Below are 26,495 nucleotides of genomic sequence, written 5' to 3' on the forward strand. Positions count from 1 at the left end.
ATTAGTGCCTGTCCAGGCGTCTCAGACACCGCCAGGGGCCCTAAAACGCCCGTTACCTCAGTGGGTCGACACAGACCCAGACACAGATACTGAGTCTAGTATCGACGGTGAGGAGACAAACGTAATGTCCAGTAGGGCCACACGTTACATGATCACGGCAATGAAGGAGGCATTGAACATTTCTGACACTACAAGTACCACAAAGAAGGGTATTATGTGGGGTGTGAAAAAACTACCAATAGTTTTTCCTGAGTCAGATGAATTAAATGAGGTGTGTGATAAAGCGTGGGTTTCCCCCGACAAAAAACTGCTAATTTCTAATAAATTATTGGCACTATATCCTTTCCCGTCAGAGGTTAGGACGCGTTGGGAAACACCCCCTAGGGTAGATAAGGCGCTCACACGTTTATCTAAACAAGTAGCGTTACCGTCTCCTGATACGGCCACCCTCAAAGAACCAGCTGATAGAAGGCTGGAAAATATCCTAAAAAGTATATACACACATACTGGTGTTATACTGCGACCAGCAATCGCTTCAGCCTGGATGTGCAGTGCTGGAGTCGCGTGGTCGGATTCCCTGACTGAAAATATTGATACCCTGGATAGGGACAATATATTGTTAACTATAGAGCATTTGAAGGATGCATTACTATATATGCGTAATGCACAGAGGGATATTTGCACCCTGGCATCAAGAGTAAGTGCTATGCCCATTTCTGCCAGAAGAGCGTTATGGACGCGACAGTGGTCAGGGGATGCGGATTCCAAACGACATATGGAAGTATTGCCGTATAAAGGGGAGGAGTTATTTGGGGCTGGTCTATCGGACCTGGTGGCCACGGCAACGGCTGGAAAGTCCACCTTTTTACCCCAGGTCACTTCACATCAGCAGAAAAAGACACCGTCTTTTCAAACTCAGTCCTTTCGTTCCCATAAGTACAAGCGAGCAAAAGGCCACTCTTTTCTGCCCCGGGGCAGAGGAAGAGGAAAAAGACTGCACCATGCAGCCGCTTCCCAGGAGCAGAAGCCCTCCCCTGCTTCTGCCAAGTCTTCAGCATGACGCTGGGGCTTTACAAGCAGACTCAGACATGGTGGGGGCCCGTCTCAAGAATTTCAACGCGCAGTGGGCTCACTCGCAAGTGGACCCCTGGATTCTACAGGTAGTATCGCAGGGGTACAAACTGGAATTCGAGGCGTTTCCCCCTCGCCGGTTCCTGAAGTCTGCTCTACCAAAGTCTCCCTCCGACAGGGAGGCAGTTTTGGAAGCCATTCACAAGCTGTATTCCCAGCAGGTGATAATCAAGGTACCCCTCCTACAACAGGGAAAGGGGTAGTATTCCACGCTGTTTGTGGTACCGAAGCCGGACGGCTCGGTGAGACCAATTTTAAATCTGAAATCCTTGAACACTTACATAAAAAGGTTCAAATTCAAGATGGAGTCACTCAGAGCGGTGATAGCGAACCTGGAAGAAGGGGACTATATGGTGTCTCTGGACATCAAAGATGCTTATCTCCACGTCCCAATCTACCCTTCTCACCAAGGGTACCTCAGGTTTGTAGTACAAAACTGTAATTATCAGTTTCAGACGCTGCCGTTTGGGTTGTCCACGGCACCTCGGGTCTTTACCAAGGTAATGGCCGAAATGATGATGATTCTTCGAAGAAAAGGCATCTTAATTATCCCTTACTTGGACGATCTCCTGATAAGGGCAAGGTCCAGGGAACAGTTAGAAGTCGGAGTAGCACTATCTCAGGTAGTGTTACGTCAGCACGGGTGGATCCTAAATATTCCAAAATCGCAGCTGATTCCAACGACACGTCTACTGTTCCTAGGAATGATTCTGGACACAGTCCAGAAGAAGGTGTTTCTCCCGGAGGAGAAGGCCAGGGAGTTATCCGAGCTAGTCAGGAACCTCCTAAAACCAGGCCAGGTGTCAGTGCATCAGTGCACGAGGGTCCTGGGAAAAATGGTGGCTTCTTACGAAGCGATTCCATTCGGAAGATTCCATGCAAGAACGTTTCAGTGGGATCTACTGGACAAATGGTCCGGATCGCATCTTCAGATGCATCAGCGGATAACCCTGTCGCCAAGGACAAGGGTGTCTCTTCTGTGGTGGCTGCAGAGTGCTCATCTACTAGAGGGCCGCAGATTTGGCATTCAGGATTGGATCCTGGTGACCACGGATGCAAGCCTGAGAGGCTGGGGAGCAGTCACACAGGGAAGAAATTTCCAGGGCTTGTGGTCAAGCATGGAAACATCTCTTCATATAAACATTCTGGAACTAAGGGCCATTTACAATGCCCTAAGTCAAGCGAAACCCCTGCTTCAGGGTCAGGCGGTATTGATCCAATCGGACAACATCACGTCAGTCGCCCACGTAAACAGACAGGGTGGCACGAGAAGCAGGAGGGCAATGGCAGAAGCTGCAAGGATTCTTCGCTGGGCGGAAAATCATGTGATAGCACTGTCAGCAGTGTTCATTCCGGGAGTGGACAACTGGGAAGCAGACTTCCTCAGCAGACACGACCTTCACCCGGGAGAGTGGGGACTTCACCCAGAAGTCTTCCACCTGATAGTAAACCGTTGGGAAAAACCAAAGGTGGACATGATGGCGTCCCGTCTAAACAAAAAACTAGACAGATATTGCGCCAGGTCAAGGGAGCCTCAGGCAATAGCGGTGGACGCTCTGGTAACGCCGTGGGTGTACCAGTCAGTGTATGTGTTCCCTCCTCTGCCTCTCATACCAAAAGTACTGAGAATCATAAGAAGGAGAGGAGTAAGAACTATACTCGTGGTTCCAGATTGGCCAAGAAGGACTTGGTACCCGGAACTTCAAAAGATGCTCACGGACGAACCGTGGCCTCTACCTCTAAGAAAGGACCTGCTCCAGCAGGGGCCTTGTCTGTTCCAAGACTTACCGCGGCTGCGTTTGACGGCATGGCGGTTGAACGCCGGATCCTGAAGGAAAAAGGCATTCCAGATGAAGTCATCCCTACCCTGGTCAAGGCCAGGAAGGACGTAACCGCAAAACATTATCACCGCATTTGGCGAAAATATGTTGCGTGGTGTGAGGCCAAGAAGGCCCCTACAGAGGAATTTCAACTGGGTCGTTTCCTCCATTTCCTGCAAACAGGACTATCTATGGGCCTAAAATTAGGGTCCATTAAGGTTCAAATTTCGGCCCTGTCGATTTTCTTCCAGAAAGAACTGGCTTCAGTGCCTGAAGTTCAGACATTTGTAAAAGGGGTACTGCATATACAGCCTCCTTTTGTGCCTCCAGTGGCACCTTGGGATCTCAATGTTGTGTTGAGTTTCCTAAAGTCACATTGGTTTGAACCACTCACCACTGTGGACTTAAAATATCTCACATGGAAGGTGACGATGCTGTTAGCCCTGGCTTCAGCCAGGCGTGTGTCAGAATTGGCGGCTTTATCATATAAAAGCCCTTACTTAATTTTTCATTCTGACAGGGCAGAATTGAGGACTCGTCCTCAATTTCTACCTAAGGTGGTTTCTGCATTTCACATGAACCAACCTATTGTGGTACCTGCGGCTACTAGGGACTTGGAGGACTCTAAGTTGCTTGACGTTGTCAGGGCCCTGAAAATATGTTTCCAGGACGGCTGGAGTCAGAAAATCTGACTCACTGTTTATCCTGTATGCACCCAACAAACTGGGTGCTCCTGCTTCTAAGCAGACGATTGCTCGTTGGATTTGTAGTACAATTCAGCTTGCACATTCTGTGGCAGGCCTGCCACAGCCAAAATCGGTAAAAGCCCATTCCACAAGGAAAGTGGGCTCATCTTGGGCGGCTGCCCGAGGGGTCTCGGCTTTACAACTTTGCCGAGCAGCTACTTGGTCAGGGGCAAACACGTTTGCTAAATTCTACAAATTTGATACCCTGGCTGAGGAGGACCTGGAGTTCTCTCATTCGGTGCTGCAGAGTCATCCGCACTCTCCCGCCCGTTTGGGAGCTTTGGTATAATCCCCATGGTCCTTACGGAGTCCCAGCATCCACTAGGACGTCAGAGAAAATAAGATTTTACTTACCGATAAATCTATTTCTCGTAGTCCGTAGTGGATGCTGGGCGCCCATCCCAAGTGCGGATTGTCTGCAGTACTTGTATATAGTTATTGTTACAAAAATTCGGGTTATTATTGTTGTGAGCCATCTTTTCAGAGGCTCCCTTTCGTTTTATCATACTGTTAACTGGGTTCAGATCACGAGTTGTACGGTGTGATTGGTGTGGCTGGTATGAGTCTTACCCGGGATTCAATATCCTTCCTTATTATGTACGCTCGTCCGGGCACAGTATCCTAACTGAGGCTTGGAGGAGGGTCATAGGGGGAGGAGCCAGTGCACACCACCTGATCCTAAAGCTTTTATTCTTGTGCCCTGTCTCCTGCGGAGCCGCTATTCCCCATGGTCCTTACGGAGTCCCAGCATCCACTACGGACTACGAGAAATAGATTTATCGGTAAGTAAAATCTTATTTTTTTTTAAAGTCTGACTGAGTTTGTCGGGATAAAAGGGGACAAAATCCATCGGATTTGGCCCCGTTTCTGACAAAAGTACGCGGATCGGCGCCTATTTAGCCGGTCCATGTGTTTTCTGACAAGTTGGGAATTCCCACCTTGTCGGAAAAAAACTGCCCAAATTGAATAGGTCGGAACCCCTTCCGACAGAAATCTGATGGAAGTTGCCGTCTTTCCGACAAGACGGCAGCTTCCGACAGCTATTGAATACGGCCCTTTATCTAATTTGCTGCTGCACATTCTGCTTATGACTCATCTTTTAGGTCCTTGTTCTGTTAAATGTTTTAATATTTCCACAATTCACCCAATTTTCTAACCGTTTCCCACTTTGGAGGGGATTCAGTTAGCCATGGTAAATTACTGTGGCTAATTGTTACGTTGCTGGAGGGTGTTATTCAATTAACCCTGATAGTCTGCACTATCGGGGATTTTGTTTCACGTGCCCGGAGTCAGTGTAGCGTTTTTACTGCGGAGAAACCCAGATCCTGTATGTTTTCGCGCAAACACGGCTGTCAAAAAAAAAATTGATTTACTCTCGCCCACCATGCAAAATAATAATAATAATAATTTGCAGTAAAATGGGATTTTTTTTTAATTTTAAACACAAAAATGGATAACGAGTAATTGAATTCTCCCCCCTTAGTTGGTTAACCTTTAAGGCTATTAGAATGTGTGCAAGCATGATAAATCTATGATACATGGTCACTAGCTGCTTGTGAATATACACAGTATTTTTTATTTGCTGGCAGATCTCTACTTCACTTGGTGAAGTAGGATAAAGATTAATCTGTCTGGTTTCAGGAAGATTCTAAAAAGAACCTGCCAGACACTGACAGGTTATATTGGATCCATGCAAATATTGTCCTTGACCTGTTAAATCAAGGTTTCCCAAGTTGATAGCATTTGTGATGTATTCTAAATATTATTCTGCCAGGAATGTGGCCAGATAGATTCAGCATAGTGCCTGCATTGTTTATTGAGTTTAAATTGTTTTGTGACATATATATCACAGTAAGTTTGAGAGATTAATGACACACATCTGTCGTATGTAATCGATGCAATTTAATGTTACATGTATATAGTAGGTTGCCGCATACAATATGCATTAATGCTTCGTTTTTTTATTTTCAATTTAGTTTTTATAACATTCACAAAGGCTTTGTTTTTGAAGTTACTTATGTTAAATTCCAGAATTTTTTTGTGGCCTGCATCCCCCCCCCCTCCAACTGAGTAAGAAGCACCCCAAATACCCCCCCCCCCCCTGAAAAAAAGACCCCCCCACACGAAATTAAAAAAACAGAACAGGGAATTGCTATTGACTGGCTCTGCTACTGAGGTTTTCTCTTACGTCCTAGAGGATGCTGGGGACTCCGTAAGGACCATGGGGTATAGACGGGCTCCGCAGGAGATAGGGCACCTAAAAAGAACTTTGACTATGGGTGTGCACTGGCTCCTCCCTCTGTGCCCCTCCTCCAGACCTCAGTTAGATCTTGTGCCCAGAGGAGAATGGGTGCACTGCAGAGAGCTCTCCAGAGTTTTCTGTGGAAAAATAATTTTGTTAGGTTTTTTATTTTCAGGGAGTCCTGTTGGCAACAGGCTCCCTGCATCGTGGGACCGAGGAGAGAGAAGCAGAGCTGGCTTGTCAAGTTGGGCACTGCTTTTAAGGCTACTGGACACCATTAGCTCCAGAGGGAGTCGGAACACAGGTCTCACCTGGGGTTCGTCCCAGAGCCGCGCCGCCGTCCTCCTCACAGATGCCGAAGATAGAAGCCGGATAGAGAAGGCAGAAGACATCAGATCTTCATGAGGTAAGGCGCGCAGCAGTAAGCTGCGCGCCATTGCTCCCAGTCACACACACAGAGCAGCACTGAATGGTGCAAGGGGGGGGGGGGGGGGGCGCGCCCTGGGCAGCAATAAACCTCACATTTTGGCACAAATACACTTGGATTAGACTGCGGAGGCAGTAAATCTATGATCCCCCGCCATTTTATGAAAAAAATCACTGGGACCGAAGCCCGCCGTCGGGTGGGCGGGGCTTGATCCTCAGCACTAACCAGCGGCATTTTCTCCACAGAAGCTGCATGAGGAAAACGCTGGCTCCCTGGTCTCTCCCCTGCTGAACTCACAGGCTGGAAAAAAGAGGAGGGGGGCACATTAGCGACGCAGTGAGTGGGAACTGGTATATTATATATAAAAAAGCGCTATCTGGACATATTTTTTCCAGTGTTTTTAAGCGCTGGTGTGTGCTGGCATACTCTTTCTCTGTCTCTACTTAGGACCTGGTTGGGGTTTTGTCCCCTTATAGGTTAATCCCTGGGTGTGTGGGGTGTCGGTACGTGTGTGTCGACATGTCTGAGGCGGAAGGCTTCTCCAAGGAGGGGGTGGAGCAAATGAGTGGTGTGTCCCCGTCGGTTGTGCCGACTCCAGATTGGATGGACATGTGGCATATGTTGAATGCAAGTGTGGCATCTTTACATAAAAGGCTTGATAAGGCTGGTTTAGGGGGGGACATCAGGGGGTCAATCCTCGGATTGGACCGACTCACAGGGCCCGTCGGGGTCTCAAAAGCATCCCTTAACACAAGACACTACTACCGACACGGATTCTGATTCCAGTGTCGACTATGACGAAGTAAAATTGCACCCTAGGGTGACTAAAACCATTCAGTGTATGATTGTGGCAATAAGGGATGTGTTGCATATTGTGGATGAACCCTCTGTCCCCGACACAAGGGTACACATGTTTAAGGAAAAGAAACAGATTATTAACTTTCCCACATCTCATGAATTAAATTAATTCTTTGGAAAAGCTTGGGAGACTCCGGATAAGAGACCGCAGATCCCCAAAAGAATTTATATGGCATACCCTTTCCTTAAGCAGGACAGGGAGATTTGGGAATCACCCCCCACTGTGGACAAAGCCCTGATGCGCTTGTCCAAGAAAGTGGCGCTACCGTCTCCTGACACAGCAGCCCTTAAGGACCCTGTAGATCGCAGGCAAGAAACTACCTTAAAGTGTATTTATTCTCATACGGGTGCTGTGCTAAGACCGACAATTGCGTCAGCATGGGTGTGTAGCGCAATTGCAGCTTGGACAGATGAGCTGACAGATCAATTTGATAATATGGAAACTCTAGCCCATATTAAAGACGCAGTCTTATTTATGAGGGATGCTCAAAGGGACATTGGATTGCTAGCTTCTAGGGCCAATGCCATGTCTGTCTCAGCGAGAAGATCCTTATGGACTCGCCAATGGACGGGTGATGCGGATTCCAAGAAACATATGGAAGTACTACCCTACAAGGGTGATGTATTGTTTGGGGATGTGCTGACGGACCTGGTTTCCACAGCCACAGCAGGTAAATCAAATTTTTTACCATATATTCCCCAACAGCAAAAGAAAGTAACACCCTATCAGATGCAGTCCTTTCGGTCGCACAAGTCCAAAAGAGGTCGGGGATCCTCTTTCCTCGCCAGAGGTAAGGGCAGAGGCAAGAGAGCACCTGCTTCGGCAGGTGCCCAGGAACCAAAGTCCTCCCCGGCTGCTCCAAAACCCACAGCATGACGCTGGGGCTCCCCTGAGGGAGTCCGCACCGGTGGGGGCACGTCTTCGACTTTTCAGTCAGGCCTGGGTCAGTTCGGACCTGAATCCCTGGGTGTTGGAAATAGTTTCCCAGGGTTACAAATTGGAATTCGAGGAGGTGCCCCCGCGCCGTTTTTTAAAATCGGCCCTACCAGCTTCCACATCGGAAAGGGATGTAGTGTTAGCTGCAATTCAAACGCTGTGTATACAGCAAGTGATAATCAAGGTTCCCCTGAGGAGGTTACTATTCAACCCTATATGTGGTCCTGAATCCGGACGGTTCGGTCAGACCTATTTTGAATCTGAAATCCCTAAACCTGTACATAAGAAGATTCAAATTCAAAATGGAATCTCTCAGAGCGATAATAGCCAACATGAAGGAGGGGGAGTTTATGGTGTCTCTGGACATAAAGGATGCGTACCTTCATGTCCCCATATATGACCCCCATCAGGAATACCTGAGATTCGCTGTACAGGATTGTCATTACCAATTTCAGACGTTGCCGTTTGGACTCTCCACGGCCCTGAGGATTTTCACCAAGATAATGGCGGAAATGATGGTGGTCCTGCGCAAGCATGGAGTCACAATTAACCCATACTTGGACGATCTCCTGATAAAAGCGAGATCAAGGGAGAAATTGCTGAACAGTGTGGCGCTCTCGTTGAGAGTGCTCCAGCAACACGGTTGGATTCTAAATCTACCGAAGTCACAGTTGATTCCGACAACTCGACTACCGTTCCTAGGTATGATACTGGATACGGAACAAATGAAGGTCTTCCTCCCAATAGAGAAAGCCCAGGACATCCAGAACATGGTCAGAGACCTGCTAAAACCGAAAAGGGTGTCAGTTCACCAATGCACTCGAGTTCTGGGGAAAATGGTGGCGGCCTACGAGGCCATAACCTTCGGCAGGTTCCATGCAAGGACTTTTCAATGGGACCTTCTGGACAAGTGGTCCGGGTCCCATCTGCACTTACATCGGAAAATAACTCTGTCCCCAGGGACCAGAGTGTCCCTCCTGTGGTGGTTGCAAAGTGCTCACCTCCTGGAGGGTCGCAGGTTCGGAATTCAGGAATGGATCCTGGTTACCACGGACGCGAGCCTCCGAGGATGGGGAGCGGTCACACAGGGAAAACATTTTCAGGGTCTTTGGTCAGACCAGGAGTCCTGTCTACACATCAATGTGTTGGAACTCAGGGCCATTTACAACGGCCTTCGACAAGCGGAGAGTTTTCTTCGAAACCTACCGGTTCTGATTCAATCAGACAATGTCACAGCAGTGGCTCATGTGAACCGCCAAGGCAGGACAAAAAGCAGAGTCGCGATGGCGGAAGCCACAAGGATCCTTTGCTGGGCGGAAAATCATGTAAGCGCTCTGTCAGCTGTCTTTATTCCGGGAGTGGACAACTGGGAAGCAGACTTCCTCAGCAGACACGATCTCCATCCAGGAGAGTGGGGACTTCATCAAGAAGTCTTTGCAGACGTAACACGTCTTTGGGGAACTCCTCAAATAGACATGATGGCGTCACGCCTCAACAAAAAACTTCAGAGGTACTGCGCCAGGTCTCGGGACCCTCAGGCAATAGCAGTGGACGCTCTGGTAACACCGTGGGTGTTCAAATCGGTCTATGTGTTTCCTCCTCTTCCTCTCATCACAAAAGTGTTGAGGATCCTAAGACGAAGAAGAGTACAAACGATACTCGTTGTCCCAGACTGGCCTCGAAGGGCCTGGTACTCGGATCTACAAGAGATGCTCACAGGAGATCCCTGTCCTCTTCCTCTCAGGGAAGACCTGTTGCAACAGGGGCCCTGTGTATTTCAAGACTTACCGCGGTTACGTTTGACGGCATGGTGGTTGAACGCCGAATCCTAGCGAAAAAGGGGATTCCGGAAGAAGTCATCCCTACGTTAATAAAGGCTAGGAAGGAGGTGACGATAAAACATTATCACCGTATTTGGCGAAAGTATGTGTCTTGGTGTGAGACCAAGAATGCACCTACGGAAGATTTTCATCTGGGTCGTCTTCTCCACTTCCTACAGACAGGAGTGGATATGGGCCTGAAATTAGGCTCTGTTAAGGTACAGATTTCGGCCCTCTCTATTTTCTTTCAGAAGGAATTGGCTTCTCTTCCAGAAGTCCAGACGTTTGTAAAGGGAGTGCTGCACATCCAGCCCCCTTTTGTGCCTCCAGTGGCACCATGGGACCTGAACGTGGTGTTGCAGTTCCTAAAATCACACTGGTTTGAACCGCTTAACAAGGTTGAGTTGAAATTTCTTACCTGGAAGGTGGTCATGTTGTTGGCCTTAGCATCAGCAAGGCGAGTGTCAGAATTGGCGGCTTTGTCACACAAGAGCCCCTACTTGATTTTTCATGTGGATCGAGCTGAATTGAGGACACGTCCGCAATTTTTGCCTAAAGTGGTTTCTTCGTTCCATATGAATCAACCTATTGTGGTGCCTGTGGCTACAAGTGACCTGGAGGATTCCAGATCCCTGGACGTAGTCAGGGCCTTAAAAATTTATGTAGCCAGGACGGCTAGAATTAGGAAAACAGAGGCTCTGTTTGTCCTGTATGGGGCCAATAAGATTGGCGCTACTGCCTCGAAGCAGACTATTGCTCGCTGGATCTGTAATACGATTCAGCAGGCTCACTCTATGGCTGGATTGCCGGTACCAAATTCTGTTAAGGCCCATTCCACTAGGAAGGTGGGCTCTTCTTGGGCGGCTGCCCGAGGCGTCTCGGCTTTAGAACTTTGCCGAGCGGCGACTTGGTCTGGGTCAAACACTTTTGCTAAATTCTACAAGTTTGATACCCTGGCTGATGAGGACCTAGCGTTTGCTCAGTCGGTGCTGCAGAGTCATACGCACTCTCCCGCCCGATTGGATGCTTTGGTATAAACCCCATGGTCCTTACGGAGTCCCCAGCATCCTCTAGGACGTAAGAGAAAATAAGATTTTAAACCTACCGGTAAATCTATTTCTCCTAGTCCGTAGAGGATGCTGGGCGCCCGTCCCAGTGCGGAAACTCTGCAAGACTTGTATATAGTTGTTGCTTACATAAGGGTTATGTTACAGTTGACATCGGTCTTGGACCGTTACTGTCATTTGTTCATACTGTTAACTGGTTATGTATGTTCCAGGTTACATGGTATGTTTGGTGTGGGCTGGTATGAATCTTGCCCTTGGATTGCTAAATCCTGCCTTGTATTGTCCATCTCCTCTGGGCACAGTTCTCTAACTGAGGTCTGGTGGAGGGGCATAGAGGGAGGAGCCAGTGCACACCCATAGTCTAAGTTCTTTTTAGGTGCCCTATCTCCTGCAGAGCCCGTCTATACCCCCATGGTCCTTACGGAGTCCCCAGCATCCTCTACGGACAAGGAGAAATAGATTTACCGGTAGGTTTAAAATCTTATTATTTGTAATTACACATTACATATTAATGCCAAGGCATTGTGGCTGTTAGGTTCCTGAGATTTGCTCAGCCTTAGGCTTCCAGTGTATCAATACTATGGCCTAGATTTATCAAGCCTTGGAGAGTGATAAATTGCACTTTATAAAGTGCCAACCAATCAGCTCCTGACATTTTTCAAACACAGCCTGTGACATGCAATTTAGGAGCTGATTGATTGGTACTTTATGACGATGCAATTTATCACTCCTCAAGGCTTGATAAGTGGGGTCTTATGTTTATCGATTGATGTTTTTGTTTAGTGGTAAATACATTTATGGTGTTGTAAAGTTATAAAGTACATACTGTTGTATGTCTAATTATACACCTTTCCACAATTTTTTTTAAAGTAGTTTTACAAAATAGTAGAATATTGTCTGTACTTGACAGTTATAGTTTTTTCTGTCGTGGAGGTAGCTGTATATCTGGGAGACCTATCTCTAATGCCGGGCATACATGGTCAGATAAAATTCCTGTCAGTCCGACAAGCATTTTATCTGACCATGCTGATATCTGGGATATACATTCTGAGATCTCTTACAGCGCTGTCATCTGATATTGGTGCTCCACCCCCCAGGGAGAAGATATTATCCTGTTCCTTCCCATGTGAAGGAACAGGGGAATGTCAGTCTTTCAGCCGCAACAGGGCATACACTGCCCAATGCGGCTGACCAGACACTCTGAAAATATTGTATCGGAGGGTCATGCTGGCCAATCCGATCATTATCCAATGGATCAGGCAGATAATTGTAGCGTGTATGCCCAGCATAAATAGTAAGTTCAATGGGCCTGAACCCGATGGTTTGTGTACTACTCTGATGTTGGGTTGATTTCACATGTGCAGGATCCGTCATGTGTTGTTGATCCTAGGGCCCCCAAGCCGTAACATGATTGAAATGCTGCGGCCGTTTGCAGTATGGATCGTGGGCTGTGACAGGGACCGTTCTAGAATTTGTGGGTCGTATCGTTTTGTATGTGTGCCTTAGCCAGGGTCTGCGTCTTACGGTGCAGATTTCCTGACGAAGGCTGAGTGGTAACACTGCCCATCCAGATGATCCGATGCTGCATTCTCAGACGCAGCAGAGTTATAGAAGCATGCAAGAGGTGTCTGTTTACACCAAGATGCTTTCTGCAGCATTTGATTATTTACACAGCTGCTGCATCCATCTCTGAATTGGGCCCAATGTCACAATCCACTTTTAAATTTAAATTTACTTGTTAACAAGTGTACATAAAATGTCAAGTTTTTTAAATCTATAGGAACATTTTACATTCAAATCCTTCTATCTGACTAGATGGGTCAAATGGCTCTTTTCTGCCGTCAAATTCTCCGTTTCTTAAGGTGGGTACACACTGGCCGATATATCGGCCATTCTCGTGAACGGCCGATATATCGCGGGTCCGTCGGCCAGTGTTTACGGGCGATATGTCCGCGAACTCCGTCGTTCAGGCGTATCGTGTCGGCCCTGCAGCACAGCCGACGGCCAATATATCTACCGATATATTGGCAGGTTGCTGTGTGTGTATGGACGGTCGGCACAGCACAGCACACTGCCCGATCCGTCCATAGATATATCTGCCGATCAATTGATCGGCAGATATATCTACAAGTGTGTACCCACCTTAAGTGTGTTATCAAATGTTCTGTTGTCAAATTCCAAATTCTTCACTAAAAAATAAATAAAAAAAAATAAAATAAAAAAATTGCATTTTAGCAAATAGGACTATATACAGTTGTGCTCATAAGTTTACATACCCTAGCAGAATTTGTGATTTTCTGGCCATTTGTCAGAGAATATGAATGATAACTCACAAACTTTTCTTTCACTCATGGTTAGTGGTTGGGTGAAGCCATTTATTGTCAAACAACTATGTTTACTCTTTTTAAATCATAATGACAACAGAAACTACCCAAATGACCCTGATCAAAAGTTTACATACCCCAGTTCTTAATACCGTGTATTGCCCCCTTTAACATCAATGACAGCTTGAAGTCTTTTGTGGTAGTTGTAGCTGAGGCTCTTTATTTTCTCAGATGTTAAAGCTGCCCATTCTTCTTGGCAAAAAGCCTCCAGTTCCTGTAAATTCTTGGGCTGTCTTGCATGAACTGCACGTTTGAGATCTCCTCAGAGTGGCTTAATAATATTGAGGTCAGGAGACTGAGATGGCCACTCCAGAACCTTCACTTTATTCTGCTGTAGCCAATGACAGGTCGACTTGGCCTTGTGTTTTGGTTCATTGTCATGTTGGAACGTCCAAATACGTCCCATTCGCAGCGACCGGGCTGATGAGTGTAACTTTTTCTCCAGTATTTCATCTTGCCATTAATATTGACCAAGTTTCCAGTGCCTTTGTAGCTTACACATCCCCAAAACATCATCGATCCACCTCCGTGTTTCACAGTAGCAATGGTGTACCTTTCCAAATGTAACGTTTATGGTTGTGGCCAAAAAGTTCAATTTTGGTCTCATCACTCCAAATGACTTTGTTCCAGAAGTTTTGAGGCTTGTCTCTGTGCTGTTTGGAGTATTGTAAGCGGGATGCTTTGTGACATTTGCATAGTAATGGCTTTCTTCTGGCGACTTGACCATGCAGCCCATTTTTCTTCAAATGCCTCCTTATTGTGCATCTTGAAACAACCACACCACTTTTTCTCTTATGTCCTAGAGGATGCTGGGGACTCCGTAAGGACGATGGGGTATAGACGGGCTCCGCAGGAGACATGGGCACTCTAAAGACTTTAGAATGTGTGTGCACTGGCTCCTCCCTCTATGCCCCTCCTCCAGACCTCAGTTAGAACCTGTGCCCAGAGGAGACTGGGTGCACTGCAGGGGAGCTCTATTGAGTTTCTCTGAGAAAAACTTTTTGTTAGGTTTTTTATTTTCAGGGAGCACTGCTGGCAACAGGCTACCTGGATCGTGGGACTGAGGGGAGAAAAGCAGACCTACTTAAATGATAGGCTCTGCTTCTTAGGCTACTGGACACCATTAGCTCCAGAGGGTCGGAACGCAGGTCTCACCCTCGCTGTTCGTCCCGGAGCCGCGCCGCCGTCCTCCTCACAGAGCCGGAAGATTGAAGCCGGGTGAGTATTAAGAAGAAGACTTCAAAGGCGGCAGAAGACTTCAGATCTTCACTGAGGTAACGCTGCGTGCCATTGCTCCCACACATACACACACAGCGGGCACTGTAAGGGTGCAGGGCGCAAGGGGGGCGGCCAGGGCAGCAATATTAACCTCAAAAGACACTGGTATAGAGATTAGATACGGCAGAGGCGGTATATGGAAAAACCCCCGCCAGTATAAATAATTTGAGCGGGAACCAAGCCCGCCGCTGAGGGGGCGTAGCTTGATCCTCCAGCACTAACCAGGGCCATTTTTTCCACAGCACACTTCAGAGAATCTGGCTCCCCGGACTCTCCCCTGCTGAACACGGTTACAGAGGGCAAGAAAAGAGGGGGGGGAGGGCACATTTTATTGGCGCAGTGAGTGTATTTATATATATATTTATATAAAAGCGCTGTACTACTGGAATTTTATTCCGGTGTCCGGTGGCGCTGGGTGTGTGCTGGCATACTCTCTTTCTGTCTCTCCAAAGGGCCTTATTGGGGGACTGTCTCCATATAGATATATCCCTGAGTGTGTGGGGGTGTCGGTACGTATGTCGGCATGTCTGAGGCGGAAGGCTCATCTAAGGAGGAGGTGGAATAGATGATTGTGATGTCTCCGTCGGCAACGCCGACACCTGATTGGTTGGATATGTGGAATGTTTTAAATGCAAACGTGTCTTTATTACATAAGAGATTGGACAAAGCAGAGTCCAAGGATAGAACAGGCAGTCAATCCATGGCTTTGACTGTGTCACAGGGCCCTTCAGTGTCTCAGAAACATCCACTGATACAGACACGGATTCTGACTCCAGTGTCAACTACGATGTGGTGATGTTACACCCAAGGGTGGCCAAAATTATTCATTATATGATTATTGCAATAAAAGATGTTTTGCATATCACAGATGACCCCTCTGTCCCTGACACGAGGGTATGCATGTTTAAGGAAAAGAAACCTGAGTTAACCTTTCCCCCATCTCATGAGCTGAATGAGTTATTTGAAAAAGCTTGGGAAACTCCAGACAAGAAACTGCAGATTCCCAAGAGAATTCTTATGGCGTATCCTTTCCCGGCACAGGACAGGTTACGGTGGGAATACTCACCCAGGATGGACAAGGTTTTGACGCGCTTGTCCAAAAAGGTGGCGCTACCGTCTCCAGACACGGCGGCCCTCAAGGATCCTGCTGATCGCAGACCGGAAACTACCTTAAAATCAATTTATACACATACGGGTGCCTTGCTCAGACCGGCAATAGCGTCGGCTTGGGTTTGTAGCGCAGTAGCAGCATGGACAGATACCTTGTCAGCTGACATTGATACCCTAGATAGGGATACCATTTTATTGACCTTAGGTCACATTAAAGACGCAGTCCTATATATGAGGGACGCTCAGAAAGACGTTGGTCTGCTAGGTTCGAGAGCCAACGCCATGGCGATTTCTGCTAGGCGAGCCTTGTGGACCCGACAATGGACGGGTGATGCAGACTCAAAGAGACATTCGGAAGTTTTGCCTTACAAGGGTGAGGTTTTATTTGGGGAAGGTGTCGCGGACCTGGTTTCCACAGCTACCGCGGGTAAATCTACTTTTTTACCTTATGTTCCCCCACAGCAAAAGAAAACACCACAATATCAGATGCAGTCCTTTCGGTCGCATAAGTCCAGAAGAGGTCGGGGCTCTTCCTTCCTCGCCAGAGGTAAGGGTAGAGAGAAAAGAATGCCTGCTACGGCTAGTTCCCAGGAACAGAAGTCCTCCCCGGCTTCTACTGAATCCACCGCATGACGCTGGGGCTCCACTGAGGGAGTCCGCCCCGGTGGGGGCACGTCTTCGACTCTTCAGCCACGTCTGGGTTCAATCAGACGTGGATCCTTGGGCGATGGAAATTGTATCCCAAGGATACAAGCTGGAATTTGAAGAGGTGCCTCTGCGCCGATTTTTCAAATCGGCTTTACCGGCGTCTCCCCCAGAGAGGGAGATAGTTTTAGCTGCAATTCAAAAGCTGTATCAACAGCAAGTGATTGTCAAGGTTCCCCTAGTTCAACAGGGGATGGGGTACTATTCAACCCTATTTGTGGTTCCGAAACCGGATGGCTCAGTCAGGCCCATTCTAAATCTAAAATCCCTAAAGCTGTACTTGAAAAAGTTAAAATTCAAGATGGAATCGCTCCGGGCGGTTATCTCCAGCCTGGAAGGGGGGGATTTTATGGTGTCACTAGACATAAAGGATGCATACCTTCATGTCCCCATATATCCTAATCATCAGGCGTACCTGAGATTCGCTGTACAGGACTGTCATTACCAGTTTCAGACGTTACCGTTCGGGATTTTCACCAAGGTAATGGCGGAAATGATGGTGCTCCTGCGCAGGCAAGGAGTCACAATTATCCCGTACTTGGACGATCTCCTGATAAAAGCGAGATCGAGAGAACAGTTGCTGAAAAGCGTGTCGCTCTCACAGTTGGTTCCAACGACTCGGCTATCTTTCTTAGGCATGATTCTGGACACGGAACAAAAGAGGGTTTTTCTCCCGATGGAAAAAGCACAGGAACTCCAGAACATGGTCAGAGACCTGTTAAAACAGAAAAGGGTGTCGGTCCATCAATGCACTCATGTACTGGGAAAAATGGTGGCGGCCTACAAGGCCATCCCCTTCTGCAGGTTTCATGCGAGGACATTTCAGTGGAACCTTCTGGACAAGTGGTCTGGGTCCCATCTTCAAATTCATAAGAAAATATGCCTGTCCCCCAGGGCCAGGGTGTCTCTCCTGTGGTGGCTGCAGAGTGCTCACCTTCTAGAGGGTCGCAGGTTCAGCATTCAAGACTGGGTTCTGGTGACCACGGACGCGAGCCTCCGAGGATGGGGAGCAGTCACACAAGGAAGAATTTTTCAGGGAACATGGTCAAGCCAGGAGGCTTGTTGACACCTCAACATACTGGAATTGAGGGCCATATACAACGGCCTACGTCAAGCGGAGAATCTTCTTCGCGACCTTCCGTTTCTGATTCAATTAGACAACGTCACAGCCGTGGCTCATGTAAACCGCCAAGGCGGGACAAGGAGCAGAGTGGCAATGACGGAAGCCACAAGGATTCTGCGCTGGGCGGAAAATCACGTAAGCGCTCTGTCAGCAGTCTTCATTCCGGGAGTGGACAACTGGGAAGCAGACTTGCTCAGCAGACCCGATCTCCATCCAGCCAGGAAAGTCCGGACTTCATCAAGAAGTTTTTGCAGAGATAACAAGTTTTTGGGGACATCCTCAAATAGACATGATGGCGTCACGCCTCAACAAGAAGCTTCGGAGGTATTGTGCCAGGTCAAGGGACTCTCAGGCAGTAGCGGTAGACGCCCCGGTGACACCTTGGGTGTTTCAGTCGGTCTATGTATTCCCTCCTCTTCCTCTCATCTCCAAAATATTGAGAATCATAAGAAGAAAAAGAGTGCAGACAATACTCGTTGTTCCAGATTGGCCTCGAAGGGCCTGGTATTCAGATCTTCAGGAGATGCTCACAGAAGACCCATGGCCTCTTCCTCTCAGGGAAGACTTGTTGCAGCAGGGGCCCTGCGTGTTCCAAGACTTACCGCGGTTACGTTTGACGGCATGGCGGTTGAAGACAGACTCCTAGCTGGGAAAGGTATTCCGGAGGAAGTCATCCCTACTCTGATAAGGGCTAGGAAGGAGGTGACTGCGAAACATTATCACCGTATCTGGAGGAAGTATGTTTCTTGGTGTGAAGCCAAGAATGCTCCTGCGGAAGATTTCCACCTGGGCCGTTTTCTCCACTTCCTACAGACAGGAGTGGATATGGGCCTGAAGTTAGGCTCCATTAAGGTGCAGATTTCGGCTCTATCTATATTCTTTCAGAAGGAATTGGCTTCTCTTCCAGAAGTCCAGACTTTTGTAAAGAGAGTGCAGCACATCCAGCCTCCTTTTGTGCCCCCAGTGGCACCATGGGACCTTAATGTGGTGTTACAGTTCCTAAAATCTCACTGGTTTGAGCCTCTTCAAACTGTTGAGTTAAAATTTCTCACTTGGAAAGTGGTCATGTTGTTGGCCTTGGCATCTGCGAGGCAGGTGTCCGAATTGGCGGTTTTGTCTCACAAAAGCCCCTATCTGATTTTCCATGTGGATAGAGCAGAGTTGAGGACTCGTCCTCAATTTCTGCATAAGGTGGTTTCATCGTTTCATATGAACCAACCTATTGTGGCTACGGGGGACTTGGAGGATTCCAAGTCTCTTGATGTAGTCAGGGCCTTAAAAGTTTATGTAGCCAAGACGGCTCGAGTTAGGAAAACAGAAGCACTGTTTGTCCTGTATGCAGCCAACAAGGTTGGCGCCCCTGCTTCTAAGCAGACTATTGCCCGCTGGATCTGTAACACGATTCAGCAGGCTCATTCTACGGCTGGATTGCCGGTACCAAATTCGGTAAGGGCCCATTCCACTAGGAAGGTGGGCTCTTCTTGGGCGGCTGCCCGAGGTGTCTCGGCATTGCAACTTTGCCGAGCGGCTACTTGGTCGGGTTCAAACATTTTTGCTAAATTCTACAAGTTTGATACCTTGGCTGAGGAGGACCTCATGTTTGCTCAATCGGTGCTGCAGAGTCATCCGCACTCTCCCGGTCTGGAGCTTTGGTATAATCCCCATGGTCCTTACGGAGTCCCCAGCATCCTCTAGGACATAAGAGAAAATAAGATTTTAAACCTACCGGTAAATCTTTTTCTCGTAGTCCGTAGAGGATGCTGGGCGCCCGTCCCAGTGCGGACAAAATTCTGCAAGACTTGTATATAGTTATTGCCTACATAAGGGTTATGTTACAGTTTTGATCAGTCTCGGGCTGATGCTGTTTTGTTTCATACTGTTTACTGGTTCGTATATTCCATGTTATACGGTATGGAGGGTGTGGGCTGGTATGAATCTTGCCCTTAGATTAATAAAAATCCTTTCCTCGTACTGTCCATGTCCTCTGGGCACAGTTTCTCTAACTGAGGTCTGGAGGAGGGGCATAGAGGGAGGAGCCAGTGCACACCCATTCTAAAGTCTTTAGAGTGCCCATGTCTCCTGCGGAGCCCGTCTATACCCCATGGCCCTTACGGAGTTCCCAGCATCCTCTACAGACTACGAGAAAAAGATTTACTGGTAGGTTTAAAATCTTATTTTTTCAGAGTCTTGTTTTTCAGCTGAAGTTTTTTGTGGATTTTTCTTTGCATCCCGAACAATTTTCCTGGCAGTTGTGGCTGAAATTTTTGTTGGTCTACCTAACCGTGATTTGGTTTCCACAGAATCCCTCATTTTCCACTTCTTAATTAGAGTTTGAACACTGCTGATTGGCATTCTCAATTGCTTGGATATTTTTTTATATCCCTTTCCTGTTTTATACAGTTAAATTACCTTTTCACGCAGATCCTTTGACAATTCTTTTGCTTTCCCCATGACTCAGAATCCAGACACGTCAGTGCAGCACTGGATGAAAGATGGAAGGGTCTTTCAGGAGTCCAGAAACTCACTGACCTTTTATACACACACACTGATTACAAGCAAACAGATCACAGGTGAGGATGGTTACCTTTAGTAGCCATTTAAACCCGTTTGTGTCATCTTGTGTGCATGTTATCAGGCCAAAATCTCCAGGGTATGTTAACTTTTGATCAGGGTCATTTGGGTAGTTTCTGTTATCATTATGATTTAAAAAGAGTAAACACAGTTGTTTGACAATAAATGGCTTCACCCAACCACTAACCATGAGTGAAAGTAATGTTTGTGAGTTATCATTCATATTCTCTGACAAATGGCCAGAAAATCCCAAATTCTGCTAGGGTATGTAAACTTATGAGCACAACTGTAATTGTTCTGATGAAAGAACTCCGAAAGAAAACATATGCAGTGAGATCTTTACCGAAATACAAATTCTTTAAATGTATGTTGGTTTTCATATGATGGGGTCTATTCAGTTGGTGTCGGATCCTCTCCAAAGGAGAGGATCCGACACTGCACTATTCAATTTGCGGGCGTTTTTTCGACAGGTTGATCCGACTTTTTTTAAAGTGTAATCGGCATTGTCGAAAAAGGGTCAAAAACCTGTCAAAAATGCCCGCAAATTCGATGAAGTACATGTATCAGCGGAGAATTCGACAGTCGGAAAAATGGCACCGTCATAGAATAGGTCGAATGCAAATTCTGTCAAAGTGCAGTTTTTTCCGACTGTTGGGAAAAACCAGCACAAATTGAATAGACCTCTATATAGTAGAATGCGCTTTTCATGCAAGCTGCATTTTCTCTGGGTACTCCGGTTTCCTCCCACAATTCAATAGCATACTGGTAGATTAATTGGCTTCTGACTAAAATTAACTGAGTGTATGAATTTGTTAGAGACCATAGATTTTAAGCTTCACAGGTGCAGAGATTGAGGTGAATGACTGAAATTTTCTCTGTAAAGCACTGTGGAATGTGTATGCTGAATAATTGTTAGTAAATTAAAATTCCTATAACTACCAAATGTTAGGCACTTGTTTGCTATTGATGAAAGTTTACAGTGTTTTTTTTTCTTTTTCTTTTTCTTCCAATTCCACAGTGAGAACTCTCGTCTGGCTGCAGAAGTTTACAAAGATATGCCTGAAACCAGTTTTACCCGCACAATATCTAACCCAGAGGTAGTGATGAAACGAAGGAGACAACAGAAGCTAGAAAAGAGAATGCAAGAATTTCGCAGTTCTGATGGTCGTCCAGACTCTGGTAACTTACTAAATTTGCTTTTTGTGGTGTTTGTTTTTCTGATTTCATAATTGGGCACTGCTTCTCACAGCTAAGCACAGCAGTAGAAGAAGATTTTCCGATCAAGCAAAATGATAAAGACATGGCTCATACTGTACATACAGGAATTAAATTCTAGTTAAGAGTACAGGGTGATTCTAAAGTCGCAGTACACCCTTTTTCCATTTGAAAAAACAGACTTAGATTAAAGATGGACGATTTCAAGATGGCGCCCGTGTTCGGTACATACCCTAAAAGATAGCCCACCTCACCCATACCTTACTGGAGTATTCAGTTTTCCCATTTCCTGCACAGTTTTTGAATTAAAAGGGTGTACTGCGACTTTTGAATCACCCTGTAGACCAGACATTCCCAACCACGGTCCTCAAGGCACCCCAACAGTGCAAGTTTTAGGGATATCCAGGCTTCAGCACAAATGTTTAAATCAAAATAACTGAGGTACTAATTAAGTCACCTGTGTTCAAGCCTGGATATCAGTAAAACCAGGACTGTTAGTGTGCCTTGAGGACCGTGGTTGGGAAACACTGCTGTAGACCAAACTTTGTACTTTGACCTTGAAGATGTACGTATCCAGCCTTAAGGGCCCCTGTACACTACAGCGATATGTCGGATCCTTAAGTTGCATAAGATTTCGCTTGAACCGCCCGTTAGCTTTCCGGCCGGCAGGATTGCATACTATACATCGTATGCGGTCCTTTTGCATACGATGTATCGTGTGATCCTAGCCATGCCTGTGGGGTCTGAGATACCTTTAGTACTGCATTTCCGATCTAGGGGCTCTGATCCGATGCTCACGGGACCACGGATCGGAAGTAAAGCACATGCGATTTGCTCGTTTTCATCCGATTTATCGACCCGAAACTTCTGAATCGGATGAAATCGGGCGTTATTATACTAGTGTATGGGGCCCTTAAGATGTGATTAGACTATATATCTGACCATTAAGATTGAACTATTGTTAGCAGGATTTATAGAGCAGGAGATTAGCATCTCAGTGAAAATCTATACTCCCCTTACTTTGTATATAACATTTAACCCTTATTATTCAAAGGAGTCTGTTGATTGCGGTTTTTGTTTATATTTCTCTATCGTCCTAAGTGGATGCTGGGGTTCCTGAAAGGACCATGGGGAATAGCGGCTCCGCAGGAGACAGGGCACAAAAGTAAAGCTTTTACAGGTCAGGTGGTGTGTACTGGCTCCTCCCCCTATGACCCTCCTCCAGACTCCAGTTAGATTTTTGTGCCCGGCCGAGAAGGGTGCAATTCTAGGTGGCTCTCATAAAGAGCTGCTTAGAGAGTTTAGCTTAGGTTTTTTATTTTACAGTGATTCCTGCTGGCAACAGGATCACTGCAACGAGGGACAGAGGGGAGAAGAAGTGAACTCACCTGCGTGCAGGATGGATTGGCTTCTTGGCTACTGGACATGAAGCTCCAGAGGGACGATCACAGGTACAGCCTGGATGGTCACCGGAGCCACGCCGCCGGCCCCCTCACAGATGCTGAAGCAGGAAGAGGTCCAGAATCGGCGGCTGAAGACTCCTGCAGTCTTCTTAAGGTAGCGCACAGCACTGCAGCTGTGCGCCATTTTCCTCTCAGCACACTTCACACGGCAGTCACTGAGGGTGCAGGGCGCTGGGGGGGGGCGCCCTGGGAGGCAAATGTAAACCTTTAAAAAGGCTAAAAATACCTCACATATAGCCCCAGAGGCTATATGGAGATATTTACCCCTGCCTAAATGTACTAAATAGCGGGAGACGAGCCCGCCGGAAAAGGGGCGGGGCCTATCTCCTCAGCACACGGCGCCATTTTCTGTCACAGCTCCGCTGGTCAGGAAGGCTCCCAGGTCTCTCCCCTGCACTGCACTACAGAAACAGGGTATAACAGAGAGGGGGGGCAAAATAAATGGCAATATATTAATATAAAAGCAGCTATAAGGGAGCACTTAATCATAAGGCTATCCCTGTCATATATAGCGCTTTTTGGTGTGTGCTGGCAGACTCTCCCTCTGTCTCCCCAAAGGGCTAGTGGGTCCTGTCTTCGTATAGAGCATTCCCTGTGTGTCTGCTGTGTGTCGGTACGTGTGTGTCGACATGTATGAGGACGTTATTGGTGTGGAGGCGGAGCAATTGCCAAATATGAGGATGTCACCTTCTAGGGGGTCGACACCAGAATGGATGCCTTTATTTGTGGAATTACGGGATAGCGTCAACTCGCTTAAGCAGTCGTTTGCCGACATGAGGCGGCCGGACACTCACTTAGTGCCTGTCCAGGCGCCTCAAACACCGTCAGGGGCTGTAAAACGCCCCTTGCCTCAGTCGGTCGACACAGACCCAGACACAGGCACTGATTCCGGTAGTGAAGGTGACGAATCAACCGTATTTTCCAAAAGGGCCACACGTTATATGATTTTGGCAATAAAGGAGATGTTACATTTAGCTGATACTACAGGTACCACTAAACAGGGTATTATGTGGGGTGTGAAAAAACTACCAGTAGTTTTTACCGAATCAGAAGAATTAAATGACGTGTGTGATGAAGCGTGGGGTGCCCCGATAAAAAACTGCTAATTTCAAAGAAGTTATTGGCTTTATACCCTTTCCCGCCAGAGGTTAGGGAGCGCTGGGAAACACCTCCTAGGGTGGACAAAGCGCTAACACGCTTATCAAAACAAGTGGCGTTACCCTCTCCTGAGACGGCCGCACTTAAAGATCCATCAGATAGGAGGATGGAAAATATCCAAAAAGGTATATACACACATGCAGGTGTTATACTACGACCAGCTATTGCGACTGCCTGGATGTGCAGTGCTGGGGTAGTTTGGTCAGAGTCCCTGATCGAAAATATTGATACCCTGGACAGGGACAATATTTTACTGTCGTTAGAACAAATAAAGGATGCATTTCTTTATATGCGTGATGCACAGAGAGATATCTGCACACTGGCATCACGGGTAAGTGCTATGTCCATTTCGGCCAGAAGAGCTTTATGGACACGACAGTGGACAGGCGATGCGTAGAGGAGTTATTTGGGGTCGGTCTATCGGATTTGGTGGCCACGGCTACGGCCGGGAAATCCACCTTTCTACCTCAAGTCACTCCCCAACAGAAAAAGGCACCGACCTTTCAATCGCAGCCTTTTCGTTCCTTTAAAAATAAGAGAGCAAAGGGCTATTCATATCTGCCACGAGGCAGAGGACGAGGGAAGAGACAGCAACAGGCAGCTCCTTCCCAGGAACAGAAGCCCTCCCCGGCTTCTACAAAAGCCTCAGCATGACGCTGGGGCTTCGCAAGCGGACTCGGGGGCGGTAGGCGGTCGTCTCAAGAATTACAGCGCGCAGTGGGCTCACTCGCAGGTAAATCCCTGGATCCTGCAGATAATATCTCAGGGGTACAGGTTGAAATTAGAGACAGAGCCACCTCGCCGTTTCCTGAAGTCTGCTTTACCAACGTCCCCCTCAGAAAGGGAGACGGTTTTGGAAGCCATTCACAAGCTGTATTCTCAGCAGGTGATAGTCAAGGTACCTCTTCTACAACAAGGGAAGGGGTATTATTCCACTCTTTTTGTGGTACCGAAGCCGGATGGCTCGGTAAGGCCTATTCTAAATCTGAAGTCCTTGAACCTGTACATAAAGAAGTTCAAGTTCAAGATGGAGTCACTCAGAGCAGTGATAGCGAACCTGGAAGAAGGGGACTTTATGGTATCCTTGGACATCAAGGATGCGTATCTCCACGTTCCAATTACCCCTCACACCAGGGGTACCTCAGGTTCGTTGTACAAAACTGTCACTATCAGTTTCAGACGCTGCCGTTTGGTTTGTCCACGGCACCTCGGGTCTTTACAAAGGTAATGGCCGAGATAATATTTCTTCTTCGAAGAAAAGGCGTATTAATTATCCCATACTTGGACGATCTCCTAATAAGGGCAAGGTCCAGAGAACAGCTAGAGATGGGTTTAGCACTATCTCAAGAGGTGCTAAAGCAGCACGGATGGATTCTGAATATTCCAAAATCCCAATTAATGCCGACAACTCGTCTGCTGTTCCTGGGGATGATTCTGGACACAGTTCAGAAAAGGTTTTTCTTCCCGAAGAAAAAGCCAAGGAGTTATCTGACCTGGTCAGGAACCTCCTAAAACCAGGAAAGGTGTCTGTACATCAATGCACAAGAGTCCTGGGAAAAAATGGTAGCTTCTTACGAAGCAATCCCTTTCGGCAGATTCCATGCAAAGGGATCTGTTGGACAAATGGTCAGGGTCGCATCTTCAGATGCACCTGCGGATAACCCTGTCGCCGAGGACAAGAGTATCCCTTCTGTGGTGGTTGCAGGAGGCTCATCTATTGGAGGGCCGCAGATTCGGCATGCAGGATTGGATCCTGGTGACCACGGGTGCCAGCCAGAGAGGCTGGGGAGCAGTCACACAGGGAAGAAATTTCCAGGGAGTGTGGTCGAGCCTGAAAAAGTCTCTTCACATAAGCATTCTGGAACTAAGAGCAATCTACAATGCTCTAAGCCAGGCGGAACCTCTGCTTCAAGGAAGACCGGTGTTGATCCAGTCGGACAACATCACGGCAGTCGCCCATGTAAACAGACAGGGCGGCACAAGAAGCAGGAGGGCAATGGCAGAAGCTGCCAGGATCCTTCGCTGGGCGGAGAATCACGTGATAGCACTGTCAGCAGTATTCATCCCGGGCGTGGACAACTGGGAAGCAGACTTCCTCAGCAGACACGACCTTCACCCGGGAGAGTGGAGACTTCATCCAGAAGTTTTCCACATGCTATTAAACCGTTGGGTAAAACCAATGGTGGACATGATGGCGTCTCGCCTCAACAAAACACTGGACAGGTATTGCGCCAGGTCAAGAGATCCGCAGGCAATAGCTGTGGACGCGCTGGTAACACCTTGGGTGTACCAGTCGGTATATGTGTTTCCTCCTCTGCCTCTCATACCAAAGGTATTGAGGATTATACGGCAAAGTGGAGTAAGACTAGTGGCTCCGGATTGGCCAAGAAGGACTTGGTACCCGGAACTTCAAGAGATGGTCACGGACGATCCGTGGCCT

At 47.4% G+C, this 26,495-nt stretch overlaps 1 protein-coding gene across 21 annotated transcripts in view; it reads left to right on the top strand.

Moving 5' to 3' along the window:
- Positions 1 to 26,495, top strand: part of AFDN (afadin, adherens junction formation factor) — an 866,421-nt gene that overhangs the window by 298,465 nt on the left and 541,461 nt on the right. For all 21 annotated transcript variants that reach the window (XM_063917625.1, XM_063917611.1, XM_063917620.1 and 18 more), the window contains exon 5: positions 21,238 to 21,398. In XM_063917625.1, the coding sequence (XP_063773695.1) occupies positions 21,238 to 21,398 (161 nt within the window). The remainder of the gene's footprint in view (positions 1 to 21,237; positions 21,399 to 26,495) is intronic.

This window comes from Pseudophryne corroboree, chromosome 4 (assembly GCF_028390025.1).
Source record: "Pseudophryne corroboree isolate aPseCor3 chromosome 4, aPseCor3.hap2, whole genome shotgun sequence".
In the NCBI taxonomy this organism is placed as follows: domain Eukaryota; kingdom Metazoa; phylum Chordata; class Amphibia; order Anura; family Myobatrachidae; genus Pseudophryne; species Pseudophryne corroboree.